This window comes from Myotis myotis, unplaced genomic scaffold, assembly GCF_014108235.1.
Source record: "Myotis myotis isolate mMyoMyo1 unplaced genomic scaffold, mMyoMyo1.p scaffold_m19_p_2, whole genome shotgun sequence".
Taxonomy (NCBI): domain Eukaryota; kingdom Metazoa; phylum Chordata; class Mammalia; order Chiroptera; family Vespertilionidae; genus Myotis; species Myotis myotis.
Genome location: NW_023416324.1, coordinates 162756060 through 162768534, shown reverse-complemented (window position 1 = coordinate 162768534; position 12475 = coordinate 162756060). Strand labels below are relative to the sequence as shown.

General features: G+C 45.5%; 2 protein-coding genes across 8 annotated transcripts in view; both read right to left on the bottom strand.

The window, feature by feature from the left end:
* Nucleotides 1-7684: 7684 nt before the first annotated feature.
* LOC118676263 (ATP synthase subunit ATP5MPL, mitochondrial-like) lies at nucleotides 7685-8126 on the bottom strand. The gene has a single exon (XM_036349872.1). The coding sequence runs from the start codon at nucleotides 8076-8078 to the stop codon at nucleotides 7818-7820; it is 261 nt and encodes an 86-aa protein (XP_036205765.1). The 5' UTR covers nucleotides 8079-8126; the 3' UTR covers nucleotides 7685-7817.
* A 171-nt stretch (nucleotides 8127-8297) lies between these two features.
* Nucleotides 8298-12475, bottom strand: part of RUBCN (rubicon autophagy regulator) — a 67183-nt gene continuing 63005 nt past the window's right edge. For all 7 annotated transcript variants that reach the window (XM_036349870.1, XM_036349864.1, XM_036349866.1 and 4 more), the window contains 3 exons: nucleotides 12163-12316; nucleotides 11236-11329; nucleotides 8298-11008 (listed from right to left, as the gene is read on the bottom strand). In XM_036349870.1, the coding sequence (XP_036205763.1) occupies nucleotides 10830-11008; nucleotides 11236-11329; nucleotides 12163-12316 (427 nt within the window). In that variant the 3' untranslated portion in view covers nucleotides 8298-10829. The remainder of the gene's footprint in view (nucleotides 11009-11235; nucleotides 11330-12162; nucleotides 12317-12475) is intronic.

Below are 12475 nucleotides of genomic sequence, written 5' to 3'. Positions count from 1 at the left end.
AACCAGGAGGTCACAAGTTAATTCTGGTCAGGGCACATGCTTGGGTTGCGGGCTTGCTCCCACTGGGGTGCGTGCAGGAGGCAGTCGATCAATGATTCTCTCTCATCCTTAATATTCTCTCCCTCTCCCTTTCTCTCTGAAATCAATAAAAATATATTTTTAAAAAGGGGGGCAGGCAGAAGAGGAGAGCTTGATGGCACTGCCCCCCTTTCCTTTCTTCTTGTCTTTAATGGAATATGATGTCTGGAGCTGTGGCAGCCATTCTATAATCAAAGCATGGGCCCCAAAGACATCATTGAATTACTAAGCCAGGGTCACCAATTGCCTACCTGGGGGCTTCTTGTTTGTCACTCTTAGTTGGAGTTTCTGTAACATGCAAAACATAACCATATAGTGATCATCTTTGGAAGCACTTAGGCCAGGCTGGAAAACTACTCTCAGAGAAGCTGTGGTGGAGACTGTACTCTGCAGGAGGCTGGATACTATGATCCACAGAAGTCCCTCCCCACTCAGAGATTCTGAGGCACTGTGAGATAGAGATAGGAAATAATCATTCTGCACCTCTGAGTGCAGAAACTCATAGCCTATGAATATTTGCTTTGGGGGACACAGGAAGATTCAGGGGTCTCAGGACTATAAATGCTTTCTATCACTTGGTCACATCTCTAAAACTCATCAATGGATTTAACAAGACTATTTAACATCCATTCTAACCCAACTCTGATGATTCAATAATGAACAAGACAGACACAGTTCTACCTTCAAGGAGCTTCAGTCTAGTAGTAAAAGAGACATACTATAACAGGCAATTATAATACAACTAGAGGCCCGGTGCATGAAAATTCGTGAACTCAGGGGGTGGGGCGGGGTGGGGGGCGGTCTCTCAGCCGAACCTGCACCCTCTCGCAGTTCAGGACCCCTCAGGGGATGTCTGACTGAGGGCTTCGGCCTGCTCCTCAGGGGATTGGGCCTAAGCTGGCAGTCAGACATCCCTCTGGCAGCCCGGAGCCTGTAGGGAGCAAGCCTAAGCCATTAGTCAGACATCCCTAGTTCTGCCGCGGAGGTGAGAGAGGCTCCCACCACCACCGCTGTGCTGGCTAGCCATGAGCTGGCTTCTGCTGAGTGGCGCTCCTCTTGTGGAAGCGCACTGACCATCAGGGGGCAGCCCTGCATTGAGCGTCTGCCCCCTGGTGGTCAGTGTGCGTCATAGTGACCAGTCGTTCCCGATTGTTCCGCCATTAGGGTCAATTTGCATATCAACCTTTTATTATAATACAATATGACAATGACTGTGAGAGGGAGAGACAGAGGATGGGGACCTGCCAGGGGCCTGAGAGGTGGGGATGAAAGCAGGTGGACTGAAAAGACTTTTCAGAAGTATCCTGCTGAGGGCAAAACTAAGAAGATGAGTGGGATTTATCCAGGTGGAGCCCTGGATAGGATGAGAGAATGCTCCAAGAAAAGGAACTGGCATGTTTAGAAGTTCCCATGCCATACATGTAATTCTCATCACTTATTTATTTTTATTTCTTTATAATTTTTATTGATTTCAGAGAGGAAGGGAGAGGGAGAGAGAGATAAAAACATCAATGATGAGAGAGAATCATTGATCAGCTGCCTCCTGCATGCCCCCTACTGGAGATCGAGCCCACAACCTGGCATATGCCCTTGACAGGAATAGAACCCAAGACCCTTTAGACAACAGGCCAATGCTCTATCCACTGAGCAAAACTGACTAGGGCTCAGCATTTATTTTAACTACTGAATAATGTTGCACTATGATAGGAATGTAAAATGGTGCAGTTGCTACAAAAACAATATGATGGTTCCTCAAGTAATTAAAAACAAAATTGCCATGTGACCCAGCAATTCAACATTTAGGTATATACCAAAATAATTGAAAGCAGGGAATGAACAGATATTTGTACAGCAATGTTCATAGCAGCATTATTTATAATAGCCAAAAGGTGAAAGCATCCCAAATATCTAATGGATAACCTAAGTATGAAAAGATAAACAAAATGTGGTACATGCATACAATGAAATATTATTCAGGTATAAAAATATGGAAATTTTGGTTGTTATAAATAGGAATGAATATCTCAGCTGTGGAGGGCCCCCATAAGAGCAAGGGAATCCCAGCCCATACCAGTTTCCCAGCCTAGATTTCCGGTACCAGGTATAGAAGTCCCATAACTTCTGGCTGTGAAAACCAGTGGGAACTGTGGCTGAATGAGATCCAGGTGTTCCTCTTAAAGGACTCACACACAGACTTACTTAGACTCACTCATTCTCAGCTCCAATGCTGGGCAGCAGCTCAAAAGGCCAGGAACATATGGGAAGAAACTGAATTGTCTAGCTTTAGGGTGAGAGCTGGAGGGGCAGCTTTCTTCCAGATGGAAGTGCTGATGGAGGCCATTGTTCCTTTACTGAGCCCTTCCCTTGTGGGTGCAGGCAGATGTGATATCTGAGTCTCCATCATCCCACCCTTATGATTACCTGAGACCCTGTCACAGCCAAGGGCACACCTGTACCTCTTGCTAAGTGGTCCCAAGGCTGGCATTAGTGGCAATCAGTGTTGGTTTGCAGCTTTATCTCTCTCAGGCACCTCTAAGTCCAGCACAAGAAGCAGCCATCTGCAGATTGTTTTTGTAGCTCATGCTAGGTAGCCCAAGTGCACACGTGGCTGTTGACCTTGGCCTGCACCTCCCAGGAGGCCCCAGAGCCAGCTGATAGAAAGCTTCAGACCACCATCCAATCACCTTCACAAACAACAAACCAGCAGACTCACCAGCAACAGAGTCCCACTGAAGTGAGTCCTGCTCCATGGGATCAGACTCTGCACAGCAGCTTCTCTACTATAGACGCAGCCAGTCCTCACAGCCCATGGACCTGGGGATAAATCCCTCCCACTGACATGCCAAGAGCAATCAAAACTCACTGCCCTACAGGATGCCTACTACATAAGGCCATTCTACCAAGACTGGGAGACATAAGTGCTCTACCTAATAGAAACAAATACAGGGAGTCAGCCAAAATGAGGAGACAAAGAAACATGTCCCAAATGAAAGAACAGAACAAAACTCCAGGAAAAGAACTAAACAGACCCTGGCTGGGTAGCTCAGTTGGTTGAAATGTCATCCCAATGCACCAAGGTTGTGGGTTTGATCCCTAATCAGGGCACATACAGGAATCAACTGGTGAGTGCATGGGTGAGTGGAACAACAAATTGATCTCTCTCTCTCTCTCTCTCTCTCAAATCAATCAATTAAAAAATGTATAGAAAACAAAATAAAAAGGGACTAAACAAAATGGAGATAAGCAATCTATCAAATGCCAAGTTCAAAACACTGGTTATAAGGATACTCAATAAACTTAGGGGAGGAGTAGATAAACTTAGTGATAACTTCAACAAAGAGATACACAGGAAACATAAAAAAGGAGATAGAAAACGTAAAAAATAACCAGTCAATAGTGAAAACTTTAAACTGAGGTAAAGAATACATTAGAGGGAATAAATAGTAGATTAGATGAAGCAGAGGATCGGATCAAATCAGAGATTTGGAAGATAAGGAAGCAGAAAACACCCAATCAGAAAAGCAAAAAGAAAAAAGAATTTTAAAAAAAATGAGGATAGTTTAAGGGGCCACTGGGACATCAACTTATCTTGTGCAGAAGAATGTTTTGGTGGTATTTTAAAGCAATAGCTGTCTTAATTGCCCTTTAATATCTACATACTTTCCTACATTTTCTCTGCATTTCAAGAGAAAGAATTTTTTTCCTAAAACCAAACCAAACCAAAATTAACTCTTCAAATTATAATTAAAAAAATAATATGCCCAGCTGGTGTGGCTCAGTGATTGAGTGTAGATCTGAACCAGGAAGTCATGGTTCAATTACTGGTCAGGGCATATGCCTGGATTTCAGGCTTGATCCCCAGTAGGGGGCATGCAGGAGGTAGCCAATTGATGATTCTCTCTCATCACTGATGTTTCTATCTCCTTCTTCCTTCCTCTCTGAAGTCAATTAAAATATACTTAATAATAATAATACAACTACTTTACAGATATTTCAATCCTATGTAATAAAGAGGTGATATGGAAACTGACCATCACGCCCTCACACAAGATGGCCGCCCCCATGTGGTCACAAGATGGCCGCCACAAGATGGCCAGCAGGGGAGGGCAGTTAGCCAATTTTAGATTTACTGAAAAGTTGCAAAAGTAGTTTGAAATTTTTGCATACCCTTTACCCAATTGCAGTTTTCCTTAATGTTACCGTCTTTCCTTTTTTTAAAACCAAGAAACCAACATTGGCACATTATTTTGAATTAAACTCTAGACTTTATTCATATTTTACCAGTTTTTGCTTCTGGTACCTTTTTTCTGGTCCAGGATCCAACCCAGTGTAGCACATTTCATTTAGTCAGCATATGTCATAGGCTCTTCTGGTCTGTGAGAGTTACTCTGACTTTCCTTGTTTTTCATGACCTTGAGAGTTTTGAGGAGTACTGGTCAGGTATTTTGTAGAAAGTTCCTCAAATTGGGTTTTTCCTGTGTTTTGTCATGGTTAGACTGGTGTTATGGGTTTGGGGAAAGAACACCACAGAGATGATATGTCCAACTCATCATATCAGGTAAATGATATACACATGACACCCCTAGTGATGTTAACCTTGATCACTTAGTGTTTATTGGCCAGGTTTCCCCATTGTAAAGTTGCTATTTTTCTATTCCCACACTCTTTTTTTTAAGTGAATTACTAATTCCAGCCCACCCTAAGCTCCATCTCCCAGAAGGGCAGAATTTAAATATATTGTTTGGAATTCTTCTGTGAGTAAGATTTGCCTCCTATTCCCCATTTATTTCATTATTTATATCAGTATGAACTCATGTACATTTGACATATACTTTTTCCTCTTTTTTCACAATAACATTGGGTTATAAATTTTTTCCCATGTTACTATCATGGTCTTTATAGCCATCATTTTAATGGTTGCATCTATTTTTTTATATTTTCCATTATTAAGTTTTCAGTCTTATAAATTATGCTGCAGTAAACATCTTTGGATACAACGTTCTATGATTCTTTGTATTCCAGCTCTGAACACAGAAACATAGGAAGCATTCAATAGATGTTTATTTGGGATGGATTGGTGGATGGATAGATGGGTGGATGCTAGGCTAGCAATATAAACCAGTGGTCCTTTGAACAGTCCTCTCACTCTTGGCCTATGAAGATCTCAAGTCTAAGTTAAATGTGTAGAAGAGAAATGTGAGAACTTCCTGGAAATCAAGGCCTGGCTTTCTGTAAACCACACCTAGTTTGTAACAATAAACAAAGGTCCTTAGAACCAAGTAAAGATTGTGTACTGTAAGCTAGTTTCCTACCTCATTTCAGCAGTCTTTCACGTGGCTTTACTTCTCTCAGCTTATCTTGATTTTAAATACCTAGGGTGCTTTTAGGACATACAAATATCATCAGATCTCCTAGTTTAGTTCCTGGCAAGGAAAAGGCTGGCAGTTCAATAATAAAGTGAGTGAAGGACATTTGGAATGTTATCTACTCTGATAATGACTGCTGGAGAAAACAAAACAGAAATCATTGCAAAAAAAAGAAGCCAAGGGATGAGAACGGTTCATCACTTCAAAATTTGGGAAAGCAACCACTGCAGAGATTTGGTGGTAAGAGATAAGACAGCTAAGAGCGGAGGTAGTCAGAGCCAAGGTTGGAACACCCTCTGTCCCTTGTCTCACTTTTGATCATTCTTTTTCCCACTGAGAGGCAGGGAGGGAAAAGCATGATCAAGAGCAGAATAAACCCCAAATGGTTCTCCCACTCTCCAGAAAGAGTCGTGTCTATTTTATAGAAAGCTAATGAAGAGTTGAACCCACACAGACTCTGAGGAGGAGGACTCCCATCTATATTAGACTCCCCTGTGGATCCCTGGGGGGAAAATAACAGGGATACCTTAAAGACAGACCCCACAATTAGAGACCCCCAGGGTTAGTTGGCTTCATATTCATCTCAGATTTGAGTGTGTTCTATTGAGGCTCTTTTGGTTGGAAGAAACCAGGCCTGCTCATGCTGGTAGTAATAAGGTTCAAGAACCATTATTACAAAGATCCATGTGGCGAAGAGGAAAACTGACCAAATTTGCCTGACTACAGGATCCAGTGACTACAAGGGAAAGGGAGGCAGCCAGGAAGAGCATATGTGGGCTGAGCCTGTCAGGGCCTCTTTCTGCCTAAGACCCTCTGGCTTCTGGTTCTTCTGGCTTAACTTGGAAGGGCTTGTGCTGGGTCTTTGGGGCTGTCATTGAGTGTCTGCAGAGGAAGGGATGCTGAGTTTAAAGTGATTAAAGAGGACAGGTGTTTGACAGTGGTAAGTCAGGGCCACTGCTGCAGCAAAAGCATCCTTGTCAGCAAGGACCTTCAAAGGGTCCTTTCAGCTGTCCATTTCCTTCCACGCAGGACAGTTCCTTATTTGAATGGCCACCTGGCAAGTCATTCATTCATTCATTCCATTCATTCACCTGTTTGTTGCTCTATTAGGGGAAAAATACTAAATAACAAGATTGTGTGAGACGTGATCTAACAGGAGGTTTAGTGAGTGTCAAGGGCACACACAGGGTGAGTACAGTAGAATGCTGTTGGGGAAGGCCAGGATGTAGCTGAGTTAGCTCTTGAACGGAGGAAAGACCCAGGTATTTGGGGGAAACTGCTAGTGGTTCAAGAGCTCTGACTGGGAAGCTGCAGTGTGGCCATGTATTGAAGATTCTTTATGTGCCAGGGGAAGGGACCAAACTTTATCATATGGGGAGAGAATACTGGTTTTAGGCAAGGGAGTGTGACCCCACAGTAATGCTTTCTGTCCTCCCCACTGTCCAATCTCTTTATCCACACTATGGGGGGCAATAGGTTCCCAAATAGTTGATGGCTGATTCAATAGGAAAAGACTGGCATGGCTGGAGGCAGTTGAGATGTAAGAAAAGAACCTGGTTTGTGTGCTAGTGGTAGAAAAGGAACGAGGTAGATTTCATTTAAAGAGTGAAATCAATTGAACTTCATGATGAGTGGTAGGAAGGAGATAAAGGAGACAATACTTTACCAGCCAAACGTGCCACCTGACTCAGAGAGGAAGGAGTCGAAGACAACTAAATTTAGAAATTGGGGTGAATAATGATTAGATTTGGGGAAACAGGATACTTATGTTTCATATTCATCTCAGATTTGAGTGTTCTATTGAGGCTCTTTTGGTTGGAGATGAATAAGGGTCATAGGAAGTTACAGGGTGGAGCTGGAGCTCCATTGGGCCACAGGTAGAAACTCGGAGCCAGCTGTTTATAGAAGTGGGGACTAAAGCACCTAAGATAGGGGTGGAGAAGATCTAGCCCACACAGGCTGTATAAAGCCCACAAAATCATTTGGTCTGGCCCTGCCAAGGTATTAGGGGTGAGTTAATTAAATGTTTGACCAAATATAGCAGGCTAATTTTGTATGGCCCTCAAATGATGTTATAAATATCTAAACGGCCCTTGGCAGAAAAAAAGTTCCCCACCCCTGACCTAAGACAATGCAGATGTTGTGGAGAGGAAGACATGCCTCACCTTAAGTGATAGTTACAGCAAGGGATGGACAGGGGGCACACCCGTGCACTGGAAAGGACTACGTGCCACAAAACCTTTTTTTTTTTTTTTTTTTTTTGGTGTCTACAGGTATGTTTATTCATGCCAGCAAGGGCATGGCACTTCTAGATACTGTCCTTCGTCCCCATCTAACAGCCAACGCTCCCCCGCTGTGCCCTCGGCTCGGCTGCTAGTGATGACCATGAGCAGGCGCGGGACTCGAATCTTTCAGAGCTTTAGCTCTTTTATCCGCACTGCGGATCTTATAGATAAGGAGGCTCATCAGCCCCATGCCCACCCAGATCTCCTGGTAAACCTGGGTGTAGTAGGGCTTCATGGGGACCCACACATTTCTCACGAGACTCTGAAACATTTCGCCGCAGGACCAACAGTTCGGGCAGCCCCGACCCGCACAGCCAGCTACTCGGGAACCACAAAATCTTTTACGCATGAAGAAACAGAAATCTGATGAGGTGACATGATCTTCCCAAAGTCACATAGCAAGTCAGTGATGAAGCATCTAACCCCCCTTTCCTGAACTGTAAGATCCAGTTCCCTGGCATTCTAACACAGACACCGCCTGGATTTTCAGATGTGCCTTCTTTACAGTAGACGCTCCGTACTTGACTACCATTTCCGGATAGTCAAGGCAGGCAAATAAAAGGCATAATTTCATTTCCTTAGTTTATTGAAGAGGACAATGAGCTGTTAGGTATGTGTGAATTACAGCAATTAGGAATCCAGTTCAGAACATGAGTTGTATACACAGAACATCTCGATTTAGACTCTTGCTCCTTTTATGTTAATTTAACAAAAAGCTCTAAACTTTAGAGTCTAAAGCCTCAGCGGAGAAAGTCAAGTACAGCTTCATTTAAGTGGAAAATATTGCCTTCCACTCTTCTGCTGTGTCCTGAATCTTGTCTCTGCCTAGTAAGCAACCGTTTTCCCTTTATTTATAGAAAAGAATACCTCCTCCCTCCCATTTCATTCAGAAGGAACTCTCTTCAGTGCATTCAAAGCTTCTCCCCACAACAGCAGGGACTCTCAGACACTGGCTAGCTGCAAAGTGCTTTCAAAATATCCCACCCTCATTCCTCTCTCCCCCTGCTCTCCAATAAATAAGTAAACGGGTCTTTGGACAGTGGTGACAGCAGAGTGTCAGGGTCACTAAAACAGATACGCAACCTAAAGGGACGGGGTGGGGAGGTGAAGGGAAATAAGTGAGAGCCCAGCAGCAGGTGAGACTGTTGAGCTCGGCTTTGGAAACGGTGTCAGCATTTTCATCCTTTGATCCTATGCTAATATGAAACAGGCAGCGCAGGAATGAGAGGACGTCTCTCCTCCGGTGCAGTGACTTGGAATGAGGAGCTGGATTTGTCATTTCAACCAAAACAGTGAGCCTTGAGTTTTATGGGATCATTCCCAAAACTCCTAGAAGGACAAGAGAGCTGCTGGTCAGTCCTTCAAAACAGGGCTGGTCTGGAGGCCTTGGCTTTCAGAGACTCCTCCACGAATTAAAGGGAGAACGGCCTCAAGGTCTTCCAAGTTTGAGGCAGAGGGACCAATGCCATTGGTGAATCCCTCCCTGCTCCCCTTGCCCCGGTGGTGCCTAAGATCTGACTGTTACCTTACAGTCCCTGCTACTTCCTGTGAGACTCCTGGTTGCCTCCAGCTCAGGCACTTATCAGCTTCCACCAACCATGTGCAACTTTCTGTTCAGCTTCCTGGGGCAGCACACACGCCAAGTTTCCCCGACTAGCAAGCAGCGATGGAAAGACAGGTACACGGGAAGAAGTCAGTCCCAGAACAAAAATGCTGTGGGTTTTAGGTCACAGAGCTGCCAGCCCTTGGGGCAGCGACCCTAATCAGTGTTTTAGAAACAGGTCAGGAGCTTCAGCAACTTAAGAACAACCACAAACTTACATGGTCCCGTCAGCAACTTCTCCCATCAAACACACATTAAAAAAAGGGGTGTGTGTGTTAAAGTTAGTAATATGAAAAGGATCAATAAACGTATGACTATCACCAAGCTAAAGAGTTAAGTGCATAATTGACGTAAAATCTCTTACTCTCCCAGGAACACTTAGACTCACAAACACAAATTGTCAGGTTCTCTAACACCACTAATCGCAGGAAGCTTTTCCTAACTTTGAAAAAAAAAAAACTAAGGCAAGAAGAGATCAGCCACCAGGGAGGGTCCGAGCTCTGTTACAGGATGGGGAAAGAGAGAATGGAATTGGGCCATACTTTTACTCAGAATCACAATGACCACCTAACAGAGGATGCAGCAGCAAGAGACCCACCAAATAAGATGGCGGATGGGGTTTCTGTCCTCAGTTTAGGATGGCATCAGGGACTTGTCTGAGCTTGAAAAATCAGATCTGCACCAGAGGTAGGGACCTTATCACCTAAGAAGAGACCAACAGCTTCTCTGACTGAATAAATTACCCTTAATCAGCCTCATTTACGCTTGGTGTAAGGCTATAAATGGGCCTGGCTAAAGTATTAGTTCTGTTCTTTGCTTCAAGCCCATCAGAGAAGATAAAGTCAGCGAGCTGTCACATCACCTGCGCCTAAAAGACTTCAAGCTAGGAAGTCGTGGCTGCCTCTGTGAGGTCTCTGTGGATCCCAGGGGAGTAAGAATGCTGTTTCTATGGCCTCAAAAATAGCGAAGTAAGCTGGACACAGTGTCCACAGTGTCCCGTCCTCTGCTGCTTCTCCTCGGGGCATGGTCTGCCCTATTTCAGGACTGGGAGGGAGAAAGCTCCATCCTCCTGTTTCAGCAGCAAAGGAGAAGTGAGTTGGTTGAGACAGGCCTGGCTCAGAGGCTCCAGAACGAAAACAAAATGAAACTGGAAATGATACTTGAGATGCAGCTGCAACCGGATCTGGTCCAGGTGAAGGAGGCCACGGATGTCGGAGAACTGTGTTTCACTGTCCATTCCCCTGGCAGAGGCACTGCAAGCTTCACTTAGGGACCCATGGGTCAGTTCTGATGGAAATACCTGGTACCTACGATTTGTCACAGCAGACTGGACCCCACCAACCCAACAAAGGTTGGCTCTATATGGACATTAGACAAGTCATTAAAAAATGAGAATAATGATAATTAAAAAAAGAAGTGGGGAAAGTCCTTAAAAGGGCGGCTCAGCTCTGCGTTGTGTGACCCTAGCCCTGAGAAAAAGGGCGTGACGTGCTTTCTTCAGGTGGTCTCCAGGATGGCAGCCTCCAAGGCCAAAGCCTCCGTGGGTTCCTCCTCGTAGTCCGACGTGTAGGACTCCAGGCTCTGCTTGGCCAGCAACTCCCGCCGGGCCTGCAGCCGCTCACACCGGGGACAGCTTCCACATTTGAAACAAGCTTTATGGTAACACGCTTTACACTCTATTGGGGACGGAAAGGTGACAGAGAAGAGCACAGGCTGTATTCTCTCAGGCTGGAAGTGAGTTGCCGATACACCCCTTCCCACCTCGTGGCCCAGGGTGCCTGGGGTAAACACAGGGAGCTGCTGAATCGGGCCAAACGCTTACTAATCGGGGTGGCCGAAGGGAAGTACATTAGCTTTGTGTTCAGTCTTATCTGCCCACTCCACACCCGGCACCAGCCCTCACCTTCACAGGTCCGGCATTTATGGAGCTCAAAAGGGAAGATGATGTCATCCTCGTTCTGACAGAACTCGCAGATGAAGCCCTTGGCTTGGCAGAGCTGGAAAGGAAAGGGACGGGCAGCAAAATGAGGGACAGAACGCCAGGAACTGGCACAAGAAGGTGAACAAAAGTGAAGGGAGGGGCAAAATATAAATGAGACTTGAACGGGCTCTCGGGTGTTCTCCCACTTTCAGAAAAGAGACCCAGGCTGGACTCAGAAGTGTGACAGGCAAACTAGGACCAGGCTGGGCAGTGTTAGACAAAACTTCAAGGTGGAGATGAGAGGCACGAGTTTCAGAAACTCCACCCATGAGTATGGCTCCCAGTGAAAGGAAGAAAAGTGCCTAAAAGGCTTCCTAAAGTCAAAATTCCAGTATGGGTAATGATTGTATCTTGAAACTAGAGGCCCAGTGCACGGGTTCGTGCACTGGTGGGTCCCTTGGCCTGGCCTGTGGGAATCGGGCCAAAACCGGCCTTCTGACATCCCCCAAGGGGTCCCAGATTGCGAGAGAGACAAGAAAATTGAAGCTTACCTGAGAAAGGGCAAAGTATTTCCATTGGTCACAGTGACTGAAAATACTAAAGTCAAGACCCAGGCCCTCTCCAGATGCTAACCCAGATTCTCCTCCACAACATGGCAATTCTCTGGTGAAGGTCTGCCCAGTTACTCAGGGGCAATGCCAGCACCAAATCCTCTCCTGATTCTAGATTCTTTCCACCTGGATGATTTAGCTATTCATCCTAGGGACTAGCAATCCTGTCCAGCTTCTCTCTCAGTGTTGACAGGCCATTTCAACGTCCTGGAACTAAACAGCAAGAACCCTGAGTCCACTCCACAACCCGTATCCCTAGGCAAGGGTCCAGTCACACACTAAAGTGAGACTTTCTTACCATGCATCGCTCCACATGGGCAGCCCCGGCCCTGGTGAGCTCAGCAAGCCGGGGCCCCAGCTCCCCCTTCCTGGTTGCAGTGAGGTCATTCAGCGAGTACAGGTGGAGATCCTCTGTCAGGTGGCCTGGAACTGTGTCAAAGGAATCCAGAAGGCTACAGGAGAGGAGGGGAGGTGCGTGGGAGCAGAGAATGAACACCAGAGTAGAAGGATCTCTATCCATAAGCAGGATAAGGGAAGAGAAGGGGTCCAGGCAGGGGTAATGAAGTGGGCAACGCTCAACCAGCCTCGGTGCTCCAGGCCACCCCCACCCT